This window comes from Zootermopsis nevadensis, unplaced genomic scaffold (assembly GCF_977971745.1).
Source record: "Zootermopsis nevadensis isolate Lab colony 2312 unplaced genomic scaffold, Znev_1.0 Znev_ptg000010l, whole genome shotgun sequence".
Classification (NCBI taxonomy): Eukaryota; Metazoa; Arthropoda; class Insecta; order Blattodea; family Termopsidae; genus Zootermopsis; species Zootermopsis nevadensis.
Genome location: NW_028259142.1, coordinates 13,997,800 through 14,019,001, shown reverse-complemented (window position 1 = coordinate 14,019,001; position 21,202 = coordinate 13,997,800). Strand labels below are relative to the sequence as shown.

Below are 21,202 nucleotides of genomic sequence, written 5' to 3'. Positions count from 1 at the left end.
TTGGTTGCTAAATCATACTATTTGTCGATTTTGTATTTAAACCTTCAATTTATACTACATATGTGCTGATTTTAATTGCCTTTCAGTACTCTTTAAATAAAGTTTTCTTCAATTATTAACAGACTATCAACCTATTAATGTTCTCCAACAAAAGAAAGAAAAACAAATTAACACCAACTGTTCGTTCTATTAGACTGAAGATACAAAAAAATGCAGCAAAGATATTCACACTCCATAAACTCATAAATTATTTTTCTTTGTATTTCGTTCAATATTAACCACATCAAAAAAAGTTTCAAATAAGTAAAGAATCTTAATGAATGTCATGTAGCTACAAATGTTGTTTGTATTATGAGTCGTTTTTGAGAAAACTGGAAGTCAGACTTGAGCTTAATTTAAAGTAGATATATTGGTCTGATACGTACCAAATTCAGATTCGTCCGCCAACTTTAGGGTTACATTGTCAATATCTGTTTATTTATAAGCTGCGTGGAAAGAATAAAAAACTGCACGTCGAATGATAACAGCTTCTCTAACGTATGTAAAATAGAAAACGTAGCTTCTAATTTGTCCACTTTGAGTATGAGAACTGAAACATATACATTGTCTAGGACACACATTTCCAGTTAGAAAATGTACAAATTAGCACACCCTCTCGACAAATGCAAATAATGCTACTGCAGAAGCTTTCTCATGTAGATCGAGTCCGGTTATGGCAGCAGATCCGATGCAATATGGCTGCTAGTATAAGAAAGCAAAGGAGCCCAGTAGGGCGGGTCATTGTTACTTGTGGCGTCTAACAAGACTGTAGCAGCCATGAGATCGCGCTTCTTACTGGTAGGTACAAACACAGTTCTTCAAGATCAGAAAAAAGTGCTCGTAAACTGTGAAAACCATCTTCAAACCGAGATTCATTGCGGACTTTAAAGTTTTCCTAATATGAATTAGAATTGTTTCCGTCTACGATTTAAATTCACTGTAATTAAATTTGAAATGTTTTTGGTTTATCGGTGTTGAATGTGTAGAATTGTGGCGTGTGTTCTTATGGTAAATCCATAATTGCAGTGCGTTTAGTGGTAACAGCTGATCGATGAAAATGTAATTTATCCATCCATCTGCAAGTTAAGGCCAGTTACAGTGATTCGTTTCATGTCAATCTCTTACTTTTGTTATTCAATCCCAAAACTTTTAACATCTTGTTTACTTTTCAAAGCATCAAACTATATATAACAAAAAATTATTCAGCTGCTATGTACAGACGTGAAATGTGGTCTCTTAAGTTGAGGAAAATTTAAAACTTACAAGTGTCTGAAAACACGTGGACCTAAAAAGGAAGAAGAAAGTGAAAGATTTATATTACACGACAATTATTTGTACAAGTGACTAATACCGATAGAATTTTCACATCTAGAAGGTTACGATGGGTTCAGAATGTAGCTAGGAGGGGGAAGACAAGGGATGCATAGAGGATTTTTGAAAACTGCTACTTGAGAAAGGATCACTTGAAAACAGGAATAGATAAAGAATAATATCACAATCAAGCATACGGAGACAGGACAATTCAAACATTACAACTGGCATTTATTTGTTACACAAAACTGTGTTAGAAAACACGCTACAATTAAGGATGGTATTCACAAATGTTAATAATTTTTCCTAGCTTAGTGTTTTATGAGATATCTCAAAGTGCAATAAATGAACGCATGCAAGCAAGGCTGACAAGACAAGTGTTATTTTAGAACAAAATAGGATATCATGATGTGAGTTGGAGTCTTCTGACTCATCATAGCGACTAGTCGTGGTCTGTTTTGAACACGATAACAAAACTTTGGGTTTCATAAAATGTGGGCAATTTCATTACCAGCTGCACGACAATTTTTTCAAATCCATACGCACACATACATCGTAATTATACAAACAACTTCACTTAATGAATGGGTATGTTTATTGCAAGAACGTATGTAATTTGTGAAATACGGTACCAAGATTTAGTTTTTGTTCTTTAATCTTGGAGTTTACGTCCCACATCGGGTACGTTAATTCGCATTGGTAAAGACCGCCCCTCTAGCGTAATGATAATCCAAGATCTGGCTTACTTAATTGAAAGAAAATAATACAGCGTCCAGGGACAAGTTTCCAGTCAAAATTAGAATTGTTAAAGAACATCAGTCCACAGAACAAATAAAACATTAACTATTTGGGTTGTGTGTTAACTTACAAACCAGACGGCGTGTGTAAGCTAACATACTTCACACATTACCAATATACGCGGTTTTTAAAAAGAAATCTTAATCGTAAACAAGGAGAAGCACAGATATTCTATAAAACGATGGCAGTGGACATCAAATACGGAATATACGACAAGGATTCAGGTGGCAGAAGGCTAGAGATATTTTCAAAAGTGGAAAAAAGTACCCGATGTATTTTGTATCTTTAGAGAATGAGCCATAGAAAAATACCAAACGAAGCAGACACACACACAAAATTCAGACCGAAAGCAAGAAAATACTTTTGTCGACCGCGTAAGCGATGGGAGGCTGAAGCAGTGAATCGTGAAGTGAAGATTATTATAATTTTAAGACAAGACAACCCTGAGACAGGTTTCTTTCAAAGCAGTTCCATTTTCTCCTGCCAATTATCTGTCCACTGGCATTTCATACTCGTTTATTACTTTCAATTAGGTGTGCACAAGGCCAAATCAGCCGGCAGGTAGTTTTCATAAATTCTGGCTTTAGTAGGAGCTTCAACTCTGACACATAAATGGACAGGACTTCACTTTATCAACCAAGCACACATGGTTATTGCAGCAAATAATAAAAATGAAAAGTCAACACTTTTATCCATTCTTTACTTCAAAGTTTAAATTCGATATTAGATATAACAGATTCCGATAAATCTAAGTCTCGGTCAATTTCCTTCAGCCACGAAACAGTATCGACCTTCAATAAAAATTGAAGCATCGCGTTCATTTCTTCGTTCGGGTCTGCAGAAATTCAGAACTAGAGTTGTACTACACTCCTGCTTCATCTTGACTATAGCTTTTGGTTTCTTGCTGGCAAGATGGAATACTAAGAGGGAAATGTTTCTTCAAGCAGAATGGCGGATGACGAACGTGAAACAACCTTCGACTCTCAATTGGTTGCCGTTCTCCCATTACTGACCTTCATTCAAGCTGTGATCTGACAATCGACATTATTACCAAATTCTGAACAAATATCAGTTTTATTCAGCAGGTTTATGCAAGTTTTATGGTAATACGACCATAATTCACGTATTACTGTGGAAAAGTCTATATAAAAATAATTAACGAAGTAAAATTCAATAACTACAGACAGGCCTAACACAGAAAAAAGAACATGTACAGAATAATGTAATAAGAATATGTGGAAACTAAAGGATACCGTTAATTAATGAGTCACTGTAAGAGTGAAAACTGACAGCAGATGAAATACAATCGATTATGTCCAATGCACACATCAAGGGTCTACTTGTCTTACTCTGCGGCTATCAGATTTAGAGTTGTCGGACATGATTCTACTGTGCTGGTCCAGTGGAAATCTTAGGTTCCCGTTTTGATCAGAAAATACCTACATTTTGGTGAGATCCAGGTCTGGTAGACAGGCCTACTTAGCAAGATCTGTTTGAAACGATAAGTACCAACATCCACTCTGCAGCATGTTTTATTTGGCAAATTACAAAATCAAATTAGTAACACAATTAATGAAAATTCTTTCCGTCAAATTAATTGCAGGAAGAAAGAAGAAACCCCTACGAACTTTTCTGTGAAAGCAAATAAAGAAACAAAATACAGACACACACACTACATAGTCTGGAGCACATTTAAGAACACAACCAGCTTAAAATATAACAGAATTAAAAAGCTCTTTGAGGTAATTTCGTGCCCACTTGCTAGTCATAATTATTATGTGGATTTATGGTTATTATACCGAGTTTCAGGATATCACAGCTGTGCATAGCCTCCCCAACACAAACCTAAAGAGTAATATGATAATAAAATAATGTGTACCGTACGCGGTATACGACTGCCGCACACCTGCAAGTTTAAACATGGCATATGCTACAGCTGCTTTCCAACAGATCGACTGATTCCTGCTCAGAATGCGATTATATTTTTCTGGTACAAGAATTGATAGGTGGTGCTATTTCACAGGTAATACAGGGCGTTGAATATGGACTTCACATTTTATTAAATAATGACCTGTCTGGTATGCAGTATAAAGGGATAGCTGCAATTCGAAGGTAAACAGGGCAGTCGACTGTGCATATTCAAAAGCAGGTTTAGAGTAGTGTCTCTCGGTCAGTGGTTCGACGGTTCGTAGCCTAAGTATTTTACTACAGCTGCAAGAATTGCCTCTACTTCATAACTGACATCCTTAGTCTGTTGACTCTTACCACCTAAATAGTTTGTGTTAAATATTACTTCATTTTTTGTAGTCTCTCTACGTTGACCGAAGTCAATTACAATGACTTCTTTTCGTCATACACCCACAGGTAATCAGATGACTTAAATTACTCCATGTTTTTGGTTTATAATTTTAATTGACAGCTAGACTAATTTCATTGTTTGTCACTATTATGTCCGTTGGAAAGAAATAAAAGGAGAGAAAGACATAAAAGAATCAGGAAAAAATTCGGTTCCTATTGGGAATGGTAGAATACATGATCAGTGATAAAAATCACTCATTTGAATGTTTGTGAAACTTAATATTTAGGTCCCGAAATAAATTAAATTTAAGTCTACTTTCTGTCACTTATGCTTAATTAAACCACAAATGTCTTGGTTTACTTACAATACCAGTTTTCCTTTAAATTACATAATGGAGTCAATCCTAGAAGTCGACTTTATTAGCCAACCTTAGTTTGGCAAATGACCAAGAATTCTACCAGTACTAAAAAATGTAAATTTCAAAGGCGTAAACTACACGTTAAAGAAGTGAAAGTTTTATCACGTACATGAAAAGTCGAATTATAAATCAGTAGATATTTTTAATCAACAGCACACACTGCGACTACCCCGTCTGGGTACGATTCTTAACAGATGTAATCAAAAGCACCACGACTATGTACTATAATAGAGATCCGGCATATGCAGTACTTGACTCCTTGCCACAATTACAAGTACATATTTATTTCATCACATCCTGAACAGAACTGTAGACAGATTCCATTCAAGGCCGATTCCTGAAGCACGTTCTTGTGGTAATTTACTGAATATTAATATATAAAATAAACAAACCTCCTGTTATTACCGTCTTCCATTCACTCGCTGTAACGGGTCGAACATAATAATACCTAGCCGCTTACAATATACAGCGTTTTCACTAGCAACAGCGTGCAAATGTGGCCCTTGGTGGTGGCATTGTAACGGTTACGTTGCATTTACGAACACCGCCTGCCTGATATCTATGTATACGATCGTATATCGAAAGGGATTGCTGAACAATTGACAACTCAGAATAATCCTATACTTCATCACCAAGCCTCAGAGAAAATAATATACCAGGTGATTCAAAAAGGACTTTACAACTTTGAAAGTGTATAGAAATTTATTCAGAAGGCTTGATTTGTTTTGCTACAAAATTACATCTCAACCGATTCTGTAAGCCTTCTGAATAAATTTCTGTACACTTTCAAAGTTGTAAAGTCCTTTTTGAATCACCCTGTATTAAAAGAGCATGTTAACAAGTTAAGATAGCATTAGACTACATATTTAATATAATAGACCACACCACGGTAAAATGTCTGCTATAATTACATTTGGTTTAAAAAAAACTTGTATTCATTTCAGAAGCGTTGCATAAACTCCGTACAACCTTTCCACTTAAAAAGAAAGTCATACTAAGAGATAACAATTTGATATCCTTTCAGATAGTACTGTGTGGAAGTGTCCTGGCACAGTATGATGACGATGATTTTGGAAGTGCCTTGCCACAAAGAGTCATCATCCCTGGAGCTGTTCCTGCTGGCCGACCCCAGGTCCGTCCTCGGATTCAAGGGGCACAAGGACGAGTCCTACAAAGTCCTAGGGGATCTGGGGCAGTACCAGTGTTGAGAGTACATCGTCCTGGTGCACCAGGACGAGGCGAAAAGCCACAGCAACAAGGATATCCATCTACTCTGAGTGCTGGAGAACCGCAAATATTAAGAAGCACTCCAAATCCATTAGGACCCACCCCATCCTTACCTGCCATTCTTGCTCAAGCACGTCCACTTCCACACGCGAGTACAATACTTCCTCGCCCCATACAAGAAGAGCCATTTGAAGATGAAACAGAAACAGATCTGGATTCTGAGACACAAGCTCTTTCAATCCCAAGTTCAACTTCTCTCCCAGCTAGTCTGTCTACACGTCCACAGAGTCTACAGCCTGCAGCATTCCGTCCAACAAGACCTGCATTCAAGCCTGAAAGGCCATTAGTGCCACATGTATCTCCTTCTATAGAAGATATACAAGTTCCTAGTCGCCAGCAATTCAGGCAATCAGCTGATGACCTTCCAGTACCTACACGCCAGCAGTTCCATCAACCTACTGAAGACAATATAGCGACACGCCAGCAGTTACGCCAACAGGTGAGTTTCAGTAGATTACAAATACAGGTAGCCCTCGATTTACGCCGGGGATGCGTTCCTGGACGAACCGGCGTAAATTGAAACTCTGTTATAATGTAAATCAATGGGAAGTCAATGACATGCGTTCCTAGCATCCAAATATTGACGAGTACTATAATGATATTACATTTAAAGTTCTGAAATAACATAAATAAAATAAAGGGAATTTAAAAAAATATATTTCATACACTTACAATCGGCAATTCGTTGGTCCCCGCGATTGATTGCGATTCTTTCATGTGATTGATGTGTACAGTCATCTCTGCTGTTATGCAATAGTTGCATTCATGTAAGACGCCGACCTATAGAGAATCGCGTAATAAAAATATCCTCGGTACCTCCTTAGAGATTAAATTAGTCGTTTGAAAGTTTAAAGCGCCAGGAATGAAATTGCATAAGAGCTAACTCGCATATGCAAAAGTTTGTATTTCACAAACAGCTTTTACCGATTCATCGATCTCATTGGAGCAAATTCGCGTTAACGAAACATACGTAATTGCAGAGGTGACTGTATTTATAATTTTTATTCAAAATCAGCGAAGTAAGAATTACGATTTAGTATAAGAATCAGTACGAGATACATTGTAAAACGTTATAAATAATAGTAAAATATATTTTTTTCACTTTTTGACTTTCCGGTTTCAAAATCGGCGTTATTCTGAATCGGCGCAAATTGAACCGGAGGAAATCGAGGGCTACCTGTACTAAACAATCACATGACACACTAAATCAGCTCATTTTACCCTTCTACTGGACTCTTGACAAAACTAAAAATTGATAATAAACTACGAACTGACCAATTAATGCTAACACTGCTCAAATATTTTGTCTTCTCGTTACGTATCACGTGTCGAGAAGTATAATCTTTTACCGACATTCATATTTCATACTACACACACAGTGTTAAAATATGACCAATGTCTAAAAAATGTTATTTTAATCCAGATCATGCTTGACATTGTAACAGCCTTCCTTTTTTAGAATTTTAAATAATTACTTACTACAGTATCTTTAATCATTTAGAGACGCAACTTAAACCACATCCGTATTTGTACGCCCACAATTTAACAGACTGGCATGTGGTTAGCAAGGACTCCAAGGGTTAAAATCCAAGAATTACCTCATTTAATTCACTAGAATTTCCCACCTGTCCCCCAAAATTCCAAAGAAAACGTTCCTGTTCAAATAAATCATCACTCACTGCCATGAGAACCTCAACTCCTATCAAGTAAATTACTATTAGTTTTTCAAGGATTCTGATCTATGAATTGATTATCCTAACTTAAAACACATGGACTTCTAAATCACTAAAGTGAAGCAAAATAAAAATAATCCAATTACAAAATGTTTTCCTATTCACAGCCTAGGCCAGTACCTACTGAGCCCCAGTACACAAAGACATCCCCTCAAGAGTACAATACAAGGCAACAGCAGATCACAAGACAACCGCCCCCTCAGCAACAATTCAGCAAGCCACAACGTGGAAAGAAACCAGTAGCTCAGGTATGAATAACCAAGAGACAGGAAGAAACAATTTATCAACCACGGCACAGAACCCACAACCTCCCAATTACCGAGTCTGCCAAAGAAGAGTTTTCTTTCAGTGTTGTTCAGGTCGCAAAAGAAACGTCCCTTACCATATACTCCAGGGTTCTGGACGATATATCATTCCAACGCCATATTATGAACTCAACATCGTAACATAATTTACTTTTCATGTTTACCATGTTAATCATTCAATTCCTGAAGCTGTCTACATTATTGTAGTTGAAGATTCCTGTCTTCTGGGTTGTTGCGCTGTGTAGTCTGGTTAATGTTTACCAACGTTTCAGAGGTCATACTGCCTCCGTCATCAGGGCGATGAAGATTTCTGTCTTCTGGGTTGTTGCGCTGTGTAGTCTGGTCGATGTTAACCAACGTTTCAGAGGTCATACTGCCTCCGTCATCAGGGCGACGAAGATTTCTGTCTTCTGCGTTGTTGCGCTGTGTAGTCTGGTAGATGTTAAGACAGAAATCTTCATACTCATAGCCCTGATGACGGAGGCAGTATGACCTCTGAAACGTTGGTGGACTTCTACCAGACTACAAGGCGCAACAACCCAGAAGACAGAAATCTTCATACTCACCGCTGTGAAAACCTCAAATCTTATACAGTAGATTATAGTTGTTTGTGGACCACACATAAGAAAGAAACAGACAAAACAGCAATTTCATAAGCCTAAATTCTTTTTCCTGAAGAAATAAAAGTGGACTAAAAATTTTGTCATTCACAACAATCTTTATGTTCTATCCACACAATAAATGTTTGTATAGTTCCAATGGTTAATGATTTGTCATCATGAAACTGAAAGCCAACTGTACAAGATTTGTAGATTTTGGATGGCCGACAGTTGTTTTATTCCAGTTTTTGTAGATATATCTTCATATAACACTTCGGACAGCTATTACACTGGTATCAAGGACAAAGTTAAAACATACAAACACGACATAACACTCATACCAAATTTCATGCAAATCCACTGACGAGCTCAAAAGTTAGTTGGGGGGAAAAGAAATGCTAAGGAAAGTAGGATAAAAAAAGTTCTTCCAGTCCAATTTCTGAAATCACATTTATCAGTTAAGTGTACCATCATTTGCTCTTTGTAAATGTAATAAAACTCCAATATCGAAGCGTGGGTTCCGTATCTTTAAAAATAAACTGTTACGGGTGAAATTCTGATGTGTCTATAATTCTGGTTCTCACAGGTTATCAGTCGTTACCGTGAAGATAATGAAGATGGCAGCATTACATGGGGTTATGAAAATGATGACGGAAGTTTCAAGGAGGAAACCATTGGTGTCGACTGTGTCGTACGAGGCAAATACGGTTACACGGACCCAGACGGCCTGCGTAGACAGTACACATACAGCAGTGGAATACCTTGTGATAAAGAAGAAGAAAACAGAAAGAAAGAGAGTACCGAAGGTTTTGAAGACTATCAAAACAACAAATATGTACTTCCAAATGGTGATGCTATTGATCTGGAATCTGCTGTAAGAAACAAAGCAAGAAAACCAGTTACTCAATACAGAAACTGATGTATTTGTACAATCAACTTAAAACTGTAGTGTAAATTACAGATGATGTGAAATGAAAGCAGACACAGACCAATATACAGCAGTATAATACAGCTTAGAAACAAAATAATCATGTTCATATTCCTGGTATGTGTCATTGCTTTACAGGAAGTGCAACTCTAACTAGAATTCAGCAGTCTGCATGTACTGTTTGCACACAGTGCATAAAATGACAAAATTTAGTACTCAGCTGATCTACACAAACAATTTTTTTCCCAAAAGTATTAAATTAAGCATAAGCATTTCAGTTTTAACAGTAAACATAATTACTCTTTTGGACATTGTCTACCGTCTGAGGATTTTCAAACACAACATTTTGGAAATGGGACCCTTTTCTGTTACGCACTGCTCTCTATGCTGTTTCGCAGTCGATGAACTGGAGTAAGCGGATCAATGACCTATCCTCCAAAAAGCAAAGATGTATGAAAAACATTGTCTGTACTAAGAGAACTCAGCAATTAAAGACGTCTTTGAAAAAAAATTACTGCAGCTGCAGCAAGTCACTTCAGACTTTGTTCATCATAACTGGACTGTAATTAAACAATAATAGGATGTTGCTGGGCTAAAAACGGAGACTGTAGCAACACATGCACGCAAACTGTGAAACTTTCACCACATTCCTAAAATTAATAACTATATTCTTCTTCTACGGCTCTCTGGTCCGTATTCGGTCCACGGCCTCCTCAATTCTCCTCAGGTAAGTACACAACAGATAAATTGTCAAGTGACAATTACACAAAGTTAATGGAAATCTAATACAATCAAATATTAAACCTAGTAATAACTTTTATTCAGAAATACCAGTTGTTTTCTACCATGATAATTTTAATTCTTTCCCAGCATAATTTCTTAAAATAAAAATATCTTTTGCTGCATTATATTTGGTGTGAAAACAATTTAAAGTGTCATTCTTTTTGCTTTACTAATGCCACGTTTTAACAAGATTTCCACCAATAAAACATTTGCTCAACTGCCACAGACACTGATGTCTTCGCTCCACTGCCACATGTCAGTAAGCCAGTAACATTTCATGCGTGTATGGCTACTATTGTCTTGAGCGAGTGTTAACTTCTTGGAATGTTCCATTACTAAATGAAAAGGGCTGAGTCTCACTACAATGTATTTACTGATTTCTTATCCTGAACATAAAAAATACAAATCCTCAAGTAGGGCTTTCAAAATTCAATTTGAATTTACTTAGCCTTATCCACATTCAGTAAGATCTTCCACCTCTTCTCATCATAGGCATCATGCGATTTGGTGGAGTAATAGAAATGTCCATGTAATCACCAATACAAAACCTACAAATGAAAACATAGATACCAAATACAACAGATATTACACAATAAAAGAATACATTTAAAAATTCAATGTTGTGATTTCACTGAGACTAGATTTCTATCATTCATCAGCTTATTTGCTTTCAGAATTTAACAACTTTATAATTTATTGTTCCTGTAATCTTGTTACAATTTACCACTCAAATTACCTTGCCTGTGCCAAAGTTTTGCTATCATCAGAACCTCTTTGTCCTGAGCATGTTGTTCCAATTTCTCTCATTCTGTACCCTGGACTCCTCATATCGGGGAAAACTAAAGAGAAATCAAAGTAGGTCCCCTTCCTTCTGGCCTCTGGATTTACTTCCTTCACCAAACTAGTAATTTCACGAAGTGTTGCATCCATCCTGCAAAGAATAATACAGAATTCACATAAACAATTATATAAATATGAAAAATTAGGAGTTATTTAACTATTTCCAGAATTCAAAAACTAGAACTAGCTCAAGAAACTTTTTAGTTCACTTTCCATTCAATAAAAGAATAAAGAGGCTTATGGTATTATGTCCATGTGCCTGTCCGTACTTAATAACATGAATATTATGGGGTAAACACTTTCACGAAAGTGAGTTATGAAACTCATAACACAATGCACAGAAAACAGTAACATGATGTCCATATAAACAGTGCATACAGGTCACATAAAAAAAGTTGTTGAAAGATATCACTATTCAGTGTTTCATTATGTGCATACAGCTCACCTCAGATATTTTCACATACCATTTCAAACTAAAATTTTCCATAAATCAGAAGTCAGGATATACTTATTTGCATGGCCTTACCAGGTATAAATCTGCAGTTCATTGGTAGGAACATTGCCTCTACTGTAGTCAATTATATTATTGTGGCGCCCTGTACTGCAGAACACGCGCAGCAAGAGGGGACAAGTCTGGGAAAGAATAAATATGTCATATTTTATTAAGAGTTGTATGTTATAGCAACATCATATGACTTAAAAAGGGCTATGTTACTAAATCTTATATGGGAAGAGGTATTTCTTTTTTGAGGCACGATACAAAACGTATTTAGTCTGCATCCTAATAAAACTGATGTCAAAACACATGCTAAGGTATTTGGCTGAAATATTAGTAAATGTCATGAACATGGTACTATTAGTCTTGTCACTAATTGATGAACACTCTTAAAGCACGTCACATAAACACCATGTGTTGGACAAAGCTGCAGTTACAAATTCAAGGTTCAATCAACCAAACAGTAATGCTTCCCTAGGAACTGTGTATAAAACAATCCATCAAAAATATCTTCTCATCAGTGAATTGTGATGTACTTACAAATGCATATTAACCGGTGAGTCAATTACTATAGAAAACTTTCTGTGTTTTATTTCTGATCCCTCACATCAAGGAAAGAACACTGACTTTTATGAACAGGGTGCAAAGGAGAATATTCAGACACAACTGTCTGAAGGCTGGTGGAAAGCGTACTCGGTTAGGGTTTTAAAAATGTTTCTGTAAATATATGTAAAGTTTTTCGTAATAAAGACTAGAACTATACTACTTACTTTTTCACGATCCACTGGTTTCTCCGGTTCAGATTTATCTTCCACTATCATGGATTCGATCGGAGCAGACGCCATCTTCACAACGTTGCTACAACGCGTGGTTCACGTGGTTGCAAGCGCATATCTACGAAACACAGCCCACAGATAGTACAACCTATCAGAAAAATACGGATAGCCTTCCATGAAACTGTACAAACATGAGAATTTACTGCCATCTATGAACACGATACCGTATTGCAGTACATAAACTTTTACGTTCTCCACGCTCACCTTGTAGATTGAAACCTTTAAAAAAATTTAAAGAATGCAAAGCACAGATTCCCAACGCACACTTCAATAACTCGACTTAACATAAGGTGCACCCTAATCCTTTATACCGTCAGTATTTTGCAATATCCACAGCAAATAAATTTACTCATTGCTTATGATGTTTGAATGGAGGCAGAAAAGACCTCTGAAACGTCGGTAAACTTCTACCATATTACATGGCGCAACAATCCAGAAGACAGCCATCCTCAGGCTCACTGCCGTGAAAATCTCAAATCCTACATAACTTTCGGAGTTCTTGTACTTCAAAATGTATATAATACTGTCTTAAACTTATGGCTGAAATGACAGTTCAAACTGACTGCATGGATCATGGATTTTTACTTCTGACAATACAAGTTAAATGTTCCATATCCGTCCTCTATCAATGGGCTTTACCATAGCCAACATTCTTCTATAATAGGATTGTTAAAGTAATTCGTAGTTTATCTATTTGGGAAGAAGTTTTGGATTTTGCTTCACTAAAAAATAATAATTATTATTATGATAAATAATAATTACAGCAAAGGGTTTTTAGATTATTACTTTTCTGTTTGCTAACATAAGTGCTTGTTTCTTGCACTAGCTACTCAGAGTGTCCAAGTTCACTCCAAACTACCTTGAAAATTTTTAGTTTTTTCAGTTTTATGATATGAAACATGTGTTACTGGCCAATGCAGGTTTTGTAGCATACAAGTGGGTAGTGCTTAGAAGCAAACAGCAACAACTTGTTTTAAAAATGGTCAACTATGTAAAAATCCTAAATCCTGAGAAAAATTTATCTTGGCTTGTGACTAAAACTGCAGAAGTTACATATATTTTGAGAATCTCAGTACCTATAAAAGGAATGATGGCTCTGCAACAAGTTTTGTGGGTAAGATACATATTTTCATTTTTTAACACGAGAACAAATCATTACCTCATGTTGACAGTAAGATCAGACAGAACCACTTCTAAACATGGTTGAGCACTGGCTGTTCATTTAACTTGAATGTTATGTACTTGGATGGCTGCTCTACATTGCAATACTGTGGCCATATGAGAAATATTGTTCATGTTGGATAAGCTACAGAATATTACAAGTGTATTTACTAATAAAACCAAATCAATTTTTGAAGTACCACATTTTTATATAAGGATACATGTGGAGAGTAACAGAGCTATGTAAATGAAGCTCAACACATGTGAACTAAATGATGATATGGGATGAAGCTTCAGTCCAGCAACATACAAGTATGGAATCTGGATTCCATTCTGCAACTTATAACTGCACATTTACAAATTATCATATTTTCATGAACATATCCCCACACATACCCAAATGTGCATCACAATTTTCAAAACCTAAATTGAAGAAAATAATTATTTTTATCGATATAAAATTTTCCAGCTATTGTTACCATGTGACATTTAAGATATTAACCAGAAGATGGCCTAAAGAGGTCACAACATATAGCACAGTATAATACAAGTTGTGTAGACACTACTGTACCAAAAAGCTTCTTAATGCAGTAAACAACTATTCATGTACCAAATATTTCTGAAAAACCTTTCATTAAAATGTTTAGATGTCAACTGTACAAAATTTACCGTAAAGTAATTTCAATAGATAATAAAATTCACATTAGTAGCTTCCACTAAAACATCTAACAGAATTAAACATATGCTAATATAATGCACAGTCAATGTTTGGAAGGTATTTGAATGAAAAAAACTGCAAATTATATTTGGGCGAATACATTATTTCATTTCACTCATAATGTCACTACTATTAAAGATCATCTTAATTTCTGATGCTAGAACTGTAATATCACATGTTACTATTTGCATATTCATAAATATTATCTCCATACTGCAACACATCATTTTCAGATTCATGTCCAAACCAAACCCAACTAATTGACTAAGTATATTTCAATAAAAAATAAATAAATAGAAGATACAGCATTATAAGAAGAAAATATAAAGGACCACATGTCTGTTTATCAGACAAAGGATTACAAGAACATTAGTAGAAAATGTAATCTTTCAGTTTCATTGTATATATGCCTCAGCATTTTAGCCTTTGTTAGTTTTGTAAATTCTCTGGCTTTCCAGCCTTCTTAATTTTATGTGTGCAAACTCTTAATGCAAATTTTCAATGCTACAGTTTAGGCAAAGTCTTATTTAAGTTCTACTTCCATTTACAAAGAAATACAAATATATGCCCACAAATAATAAGTATGAACTATAAATTCTTACCTTAGTTTTAAAAAACAAGATTTATACTTTCACTAAAATGGGTTTGAACTACAAATCTGAACAAAAAATGTTAGAGCAGTACCACCATACACCATATTACAATTTACAGGCAAAAATATCTGTAGTTACATCAGTTACGCTGTAGATTATGTACCAAAATGGCATTAAGTAAGCTTATAAAGAAAATAACCAATACTGAAATGGAACAACAAGCAATGAGGAAGGGTAACAAAGAGAGCATGTTTCAGTTGCATAGCACAAACATATATAATCTTTGCAATTTGATCTGTAGCAGAACACAATGTAAACAATTATTAATTTCTTAGAAATAAAAATACAGAAAATTGAAACAACTCAAAAGGAGGTAGGGATGTTCAATAAATTTCATATACAGCTGTCAAAAGTAGTGTGGTAATGCTGAACTGCTACTCTCCAACAAACCTGAGGTTTCACTACAAATGCGCAAAAATTATACACTTCCAGAAAGAACTCTAGTTTTAAATGGAAGGTACCTGCATGGCATACTGGAAGTATCAGAGAAAATGCTGATGGGAAGTATACACCATTAGTAATAAAATCATACTTGAGTAATGCCAGATTTGTACTATTCAAATTATTTGATTACTTGTATAAAATATTCCTCATGGGACATGTAACACTTAAAAAAAAAGTATGTAGAAGGTTGGCAATATGATTATACATTACAGTCAAAGGCAATTACTTATCTCTAAGAGTAATATATAACATCATTAACATCTTACTTAAAGTTAAATGTCTGGCTCTCAATCTTCATTACTTAAGAAATCTTGGGAAGTTAACATTCCTGTCTGTGTGTAGTCATTCTTATATTGGAATGACAGTTATGTCTTGTAGATGCACTTCTTTAGAAACATGTGATTGTCAAGGAAAGTTTATTTATATCATACACAACTGGAATGGTAAAATGTAAGTCACTAAATTGGTATTAACATGAAGTTTACATTGTCTTACATTATATGTTAAGGTGGCCTACCTTCAGTATTTCATATAAACATAAAAAACAAGATATAAAGTTACAATGAGTTTCAATAGTAAATATAATTGATGGTTAATGTCAAACTATGGGTAAATGAGTTGGGGAGTATTTCACATAACCACCATTTTGTAACTAGTATAGACATGGAGCAGGAACAGACTACTTTTGGACCTTGGGACAACTAATTATCTGTCTGGTTGTCACTCTTTTTCTTACTTTCATTTTCAGTCATTCTGGACCTTTTGTAACTCTCATAAATGTGGGGAAGCATAGGACTAAGTTACAGCAGTAGCTTTGTCCATGAAATTAATTACAGAAGGTGAATACCACTATCCCCACCCACAGCCTCATCAATTTATTGTTGTTGGTTTGCAATGAAGGCTTAGAAATAATGGTCCCATAATAGTAAAGTACTACCCTCTAAACTGTTCTGATGATCAGTAAGAGTTCTACCCACATGTGCATTGCCTGTTAGGTCTCTGAACTGGCACTGTACTTGTGATACATTTCATATATTTTTTAAACTTGAATGGCCTTACCAAATGCTCGTTTGACTATTTTATTATAACAGATTAACCTAATAAAAGAGAAGTGAACCATGGATTTTACTTCAATTAATGCTGATTCTGCAAAATTCAATCTATGCAAGCAAGAATTAAGTTACAAAAATGTCTCAAAATTGATATTTATTTTTAATGCTTGGCTGGTAATTGACCTCGTTTGGCTATTGTCAAGCACATTAAAAAAAACTGAATTCAAACATCTGGGTTCTTTCCTCAGGGGTAAAGTGGCCAGGTTATGAAACTAACCACTACCTCCATCTAGTATGAGGTTAAGAATACATGGAGCTCTACCTCCACTCCTACATACACCTCCATGGTGTGGTGTTTAATTTGGTACAAGGGATAACTTTACTTTACCTATATCTTGTACTAAGACTACTGTAAAGATAGTTCCCCACATAAAACAGGAACGATACAATGCCAAAACTTAATTCTTGTCAACAAACTGTAATCTGTTCACTTACATGCACATAGATATTTATACCATTTTTATGTTCCTACATCAGACTACTCACACTGTGATTATGTGTAAGAAAAATAGTTGATTTAACACATTTTAAAAAATAAAAATTGAAACAAAGCCCATTAGTATAAATGAATGCTTGCTGAGAATTTGTTTGCCTAATCATAAAATAAATTAGACTAAGGCTAGTGGGACACTGGTTTTCAAGCCATGATAATGATAATGTGAAATGTTGAATTACAGTCAATAATATGCCATCCAAATTACATAAGCCTGTAAATCACTTTTATCTGGGTCAAAACTTCAACCTCCAATAAATAATTCTAACTTAATTCTGAGTATCTTTAACTTTGAGTTCAAGTATTCCAGATATACAAGCCTTGTTCACTCCTAAATTATCATGGCATTAAGAAGTACATGTGCTCACAGTAAAATCTGTAGGCTTGCCACCCATAGAATTTCAGGCACTAAATACATACAGTGGAACCCCGTATTTACACTTTCCTTAAAAATGGCATAAATTGCAAAAATCATAAGGTTTAGTACTTACCTTCACTCTAACTCTTTACTATAATGCTCAGCAAATACATAATGTAGATAAATTATTCAGTAATATATGAACACTTTTACAACAAGTAATTCCCAGAAAGTAAATTGTGTAAAATGAGCAATAAAATAATTTGATATCTTCCACAGTGATTTACATTTTCTTCAGTGACATTATTTTTTTACTATTGTATTCAAAGCTGATACTAATACAAGTTGTTTTACCAAATAAATACGAGTCCCTGCATGTTTGACAATATACCATCGTAAGATGAGTTTTTCTGCTAAGGAAATGGTTTTACTTTCCTTTTGTGTTGCCATCATGCCTTATCAAACATGCAAATAAAACAACTACAGCACACGCACCACATTCAGCTAACGGACAAAATAATAACAGCCAACATGAAAGGTTTCCCACATCAAAAGGTACAATAATGCTTGCAAGATGGTGACCAACTTGTCAGAGTAACCAACTTTTTAAAAGAAAAGCTGAATGGCCACAAAAAGTGGAAAACCTGGAAAATCAAAATTAAATTGTATATTTTTCAAGAACAAAATGCAATGACATTATAGGAAAATTAAAGGGAATGAAAAAAGATAATGTAAATTCAGGAAAATGTACATTCTGAGAATGTAAATACGAGGTTTTGCTGTATTTGTTCTCTTGAATAATACAACATATTATGCAATTATAATATGGCTGTGATCATACCGATTCATAAATTATACAGCATAATACAAGACATATGTGCTTTCAAAATGGGATTCATATTTTGTTGAGAATTACTTCAGTTCTAAAAAACTTACCTTGTTACATATGAACATTTTAAATATGAAAGAAATAGACTGTAATGTCAGAATGAAACATTTTACGAAATAAGTTCAGTATATCAATGTGTATCAGAAAATAAATAAACATATGCTAAAGCATTACTTTTGTATAATATTTCCTGTTTTCTAATTATACAGTATGGTGAACGATAAACTTTGTTACCTATACCGGCTACATTCATATCTTTTAAACAAATAATATGGCTGAAACAATCACACTTGGCCTGAATAACTGGTCTTTGCTATCCATAAATAAGAATCATTACATCAATAAGATCTCAAATTCATACCTTTTCATAAATTGGATGCCTAAACAAAATAAGAATTTCTGTTAACACACACTACTGAAAACAATTTCGTGTATCAATCAGTCTAAACATTCTTATTTTAGTTCACCTATTACAACAGTAATTAATACCTCATTCTGACCACATACTAGAAGGATGATGGAAATACATGACCATTACTTGATAAAACCGTTTCATAGGGCTGATTCTACTCGACAGCTCCCTTTATCATCAGAGCGAATACTGCTTGGATGTGAATCAATGCTGACAGCATCTGAGTCATTGCTGCTGTGTGGACTAGAGTAATTGGCTGCTTCCTGGAGACGCATCAACATATTCAACTACAAACAAAATCAAGCCAACAATTAGGTGATATTTGTGTTCTATGCTGCATACTGATAGTATGAGTGACTAGTAAGGTAAAATAGAAACATGTGAGGACAGATATAAATCACCTGGACGTGTTTCTGTTTTCTTTTGCCAACACTTCAAATAATGGGAAAAATTTGACATTCTAAGCTCAAAACTTATAATTAATTACATTAATAAGCATGTATGGTGTCCATGTGGTATATCAAATGAGAAAATTATTGGGACTGAGAAGACATCTGAGAAGTGGTAAAAATGTTTACTTCTTTCTGCAAGTCACTATAGTGAACACTTTTACTCTCAATAACCTTACCAATACCAACAAAACATAGCAAAAGTCGCTCCAAGTGATCAATTTGGTGGAAACTCATGCAAGAGTGAGCAGAATGTGGAATTATAATGCAGTACAACCTACCATATAACACTTCCCTGATGAAAAAAAGCATTAGGCATAATAAATGTGTTGTGTGTGGGAAGGACTGAGGCAAGACCAATAACATTTAAATCATACAATACACACATGTAAATGTATGATCTTCCAGTGTGCCACTCCCTTCCCCCCTCAACAACAAAGGTACACTGAAATGAAAGATAAATAAGAACTGTTCCATTTATGACAAACCTGTGTAAATAATTACATTATATCAGTTTGCTTTCATCAAACATTAACACATTCTTTAAATATCCCACCAATAATTTTACATTATTTAAGATTTACAAAATACACCACAAATGCATTCCAAAACCTAATAAAGTTAGAAGATACACTCACCAGGGGATCACCATCTGTGTCACTCTGTGTGGAGCTCATAGACTTGATGCTACTGCCTCCCACACCTCCACTTTGCTGTATGTCATAACCAACATCCTCGGGTCTTAATCTGTAACAGAATACATTCTTCAGAACACAAGAAGCTACAGTTGAGTAGAGTAAATTTTGTAAAGACAAACTTCATGATTAGTAATCTTTGCTAAGTATTGTTTATAAGATTAAAGAGAGACAAGACAAATACAGATTGGCCCGAAATATACCCACCAAATTTAAACTCATTTTCCTCCACAGTGAGCAGTTATAATTTGAAGAAATTTTGCTGACACACTGTAGTACTCAAGTCATTTGTTTTTATTCAATTTTGTAGATACCAATAAGTGGCAGCCTATAGTACTGAGCATAGAATATTCATCAAAAAAGAGTGCACTCAATCATCTGAAAGCCCATAAAATGTCAGAACAGTAGTCCAGATAAAGTTTTGCATCAGAGATGGACCAGAAAGACATACAATTTCAAACATCATCATAAAAAACATAAGAAGTAATAAGTATTTTAAATCAGTTCTTAACAATCACCATACAGGACTGTATTATTTTAAAACTTAGTTCAAGAGCAAGCTACTTCCAAAAAAATATAAAACTAAATAAATTGTCCATTATTATGGTAACACATGGCACAGTTACCAGATGCCAATTTTTCCAGGAACCTGATAAATACACTTGTTTCTTTCATGCATTTGTCTTCATTCACGTGCCCCTGTTTCTGAATAAAACAGAAGTTAAAAGAAAGCCTTCCCTAATAGTCAGGTTAATACAGTACTGCCCTTATGTTTGATGCAGTAACCTTCCAAAAGACCTGAGTATGTTACTGACCTGAGCAGAGCCTCATGACCTCTATGCACAGTGTCTCCTGTCCAAGGGTATGTCTGACAGATGAAATAAGCAGGGTCCTCCCAGGGAGCCCGTCGTCCATACAGCTGAAGCCCTTCACGCACAGCTTCTAGCAAATATGGGACTACTGAGTAGTTCCACAGATCAGTAAACCACACCTGAGATCCATCTGGGTCACTTGGACAAGACAGGAACAAACGAGGACCTGTAACAAAGGAAGGAAGAATTTAAAAAAACATAATGTAAAATCATAAATACAGTAGTGGAGTGAATTTTGTCTCAAAATCGCAAACAAATCAATTTTACAAACATA

At 35.1% G+C, this 21,202-nt stretch overlaps 3 protein-coding genes across 4 annotated transcripts in view; 1 reads left to right on the top strand and 2 right to left on the bottom strand.

Annotated features, from left to right (window-relative positions):
- Window positions 1–735: 735 nt before the first annotated feature.
- LOC110841462 (uncharacterized) lies at window positions 736–10,625 on the top strand. Its single transcript, XM_022087037.2, has 4 exons — window positions 736–837; window positions 5,890–6,591; window positions 7,993–8,133; window positions 9,376–10,625. Exons 1-4 carry the CDS (start codon window positions 817–819, stop codon window positions 9,706–9,708), a joined length of 1,197 nt encoding a protein of 398 aa, XP_021942729.1. The 5' UTR covers window positions 736–816; the 3' UTR covers window positions 9,709–10,625.
- Bin1 (histone deacetylase complex subunit SAP18) lies at window positions 9,693–12,745 on the bottom strand. The gene is made up of 4 exons (XM_022087038.2): window positions 12,607–12,745; window positions 11,867–11,973; window positions 11,237–11,431; window positions 9,693–11,048 (listed from the first exon to the last, which is right to left on the bottom strand). Exons 1-4 carry the CDS (start codon window positions 12,679–12,681, stop codon window positions 10,961–10,963), a joined length of 465 nt encoding a protein of 154 aa, XP_021942730.1. The 5' UTR covers window positions 12,682–12,745; the 3' UTR covers window positions 9,693–10,960.
- Window positions 12,746–16,047: 3,302 nt separating this feature from the next.
- Window positions 16,048–21,202, bottom strand: part of LOC110841457 (sickie) — a 64,113-nt gene continuing 58,958 nt past the window's right edge. For both annotated transcript variants that reach the window (XM_022087029.2, XM_087346032.1), the window contains 3 exons: window positions 20,872–21,094; window positions 20,000–20,108; window positions 16,048–19,199 (listed from right to left, as the gene is read on the bottom strand). In XM_022087029.2, coding sequence (XP_021942721.1) covers window positions 19,053–19,199; window positions 20,000–20,108; window positions 20,872–21,094 — 479 coding nt within the window. In that variant the 3' untranslated portion in view covers window positions 16,048–19,052. The remainder of the gene's footprint in view (window positions 19,200–19,999; window positions 20,109–20,871; window positions 21,095–21,202) is intronic.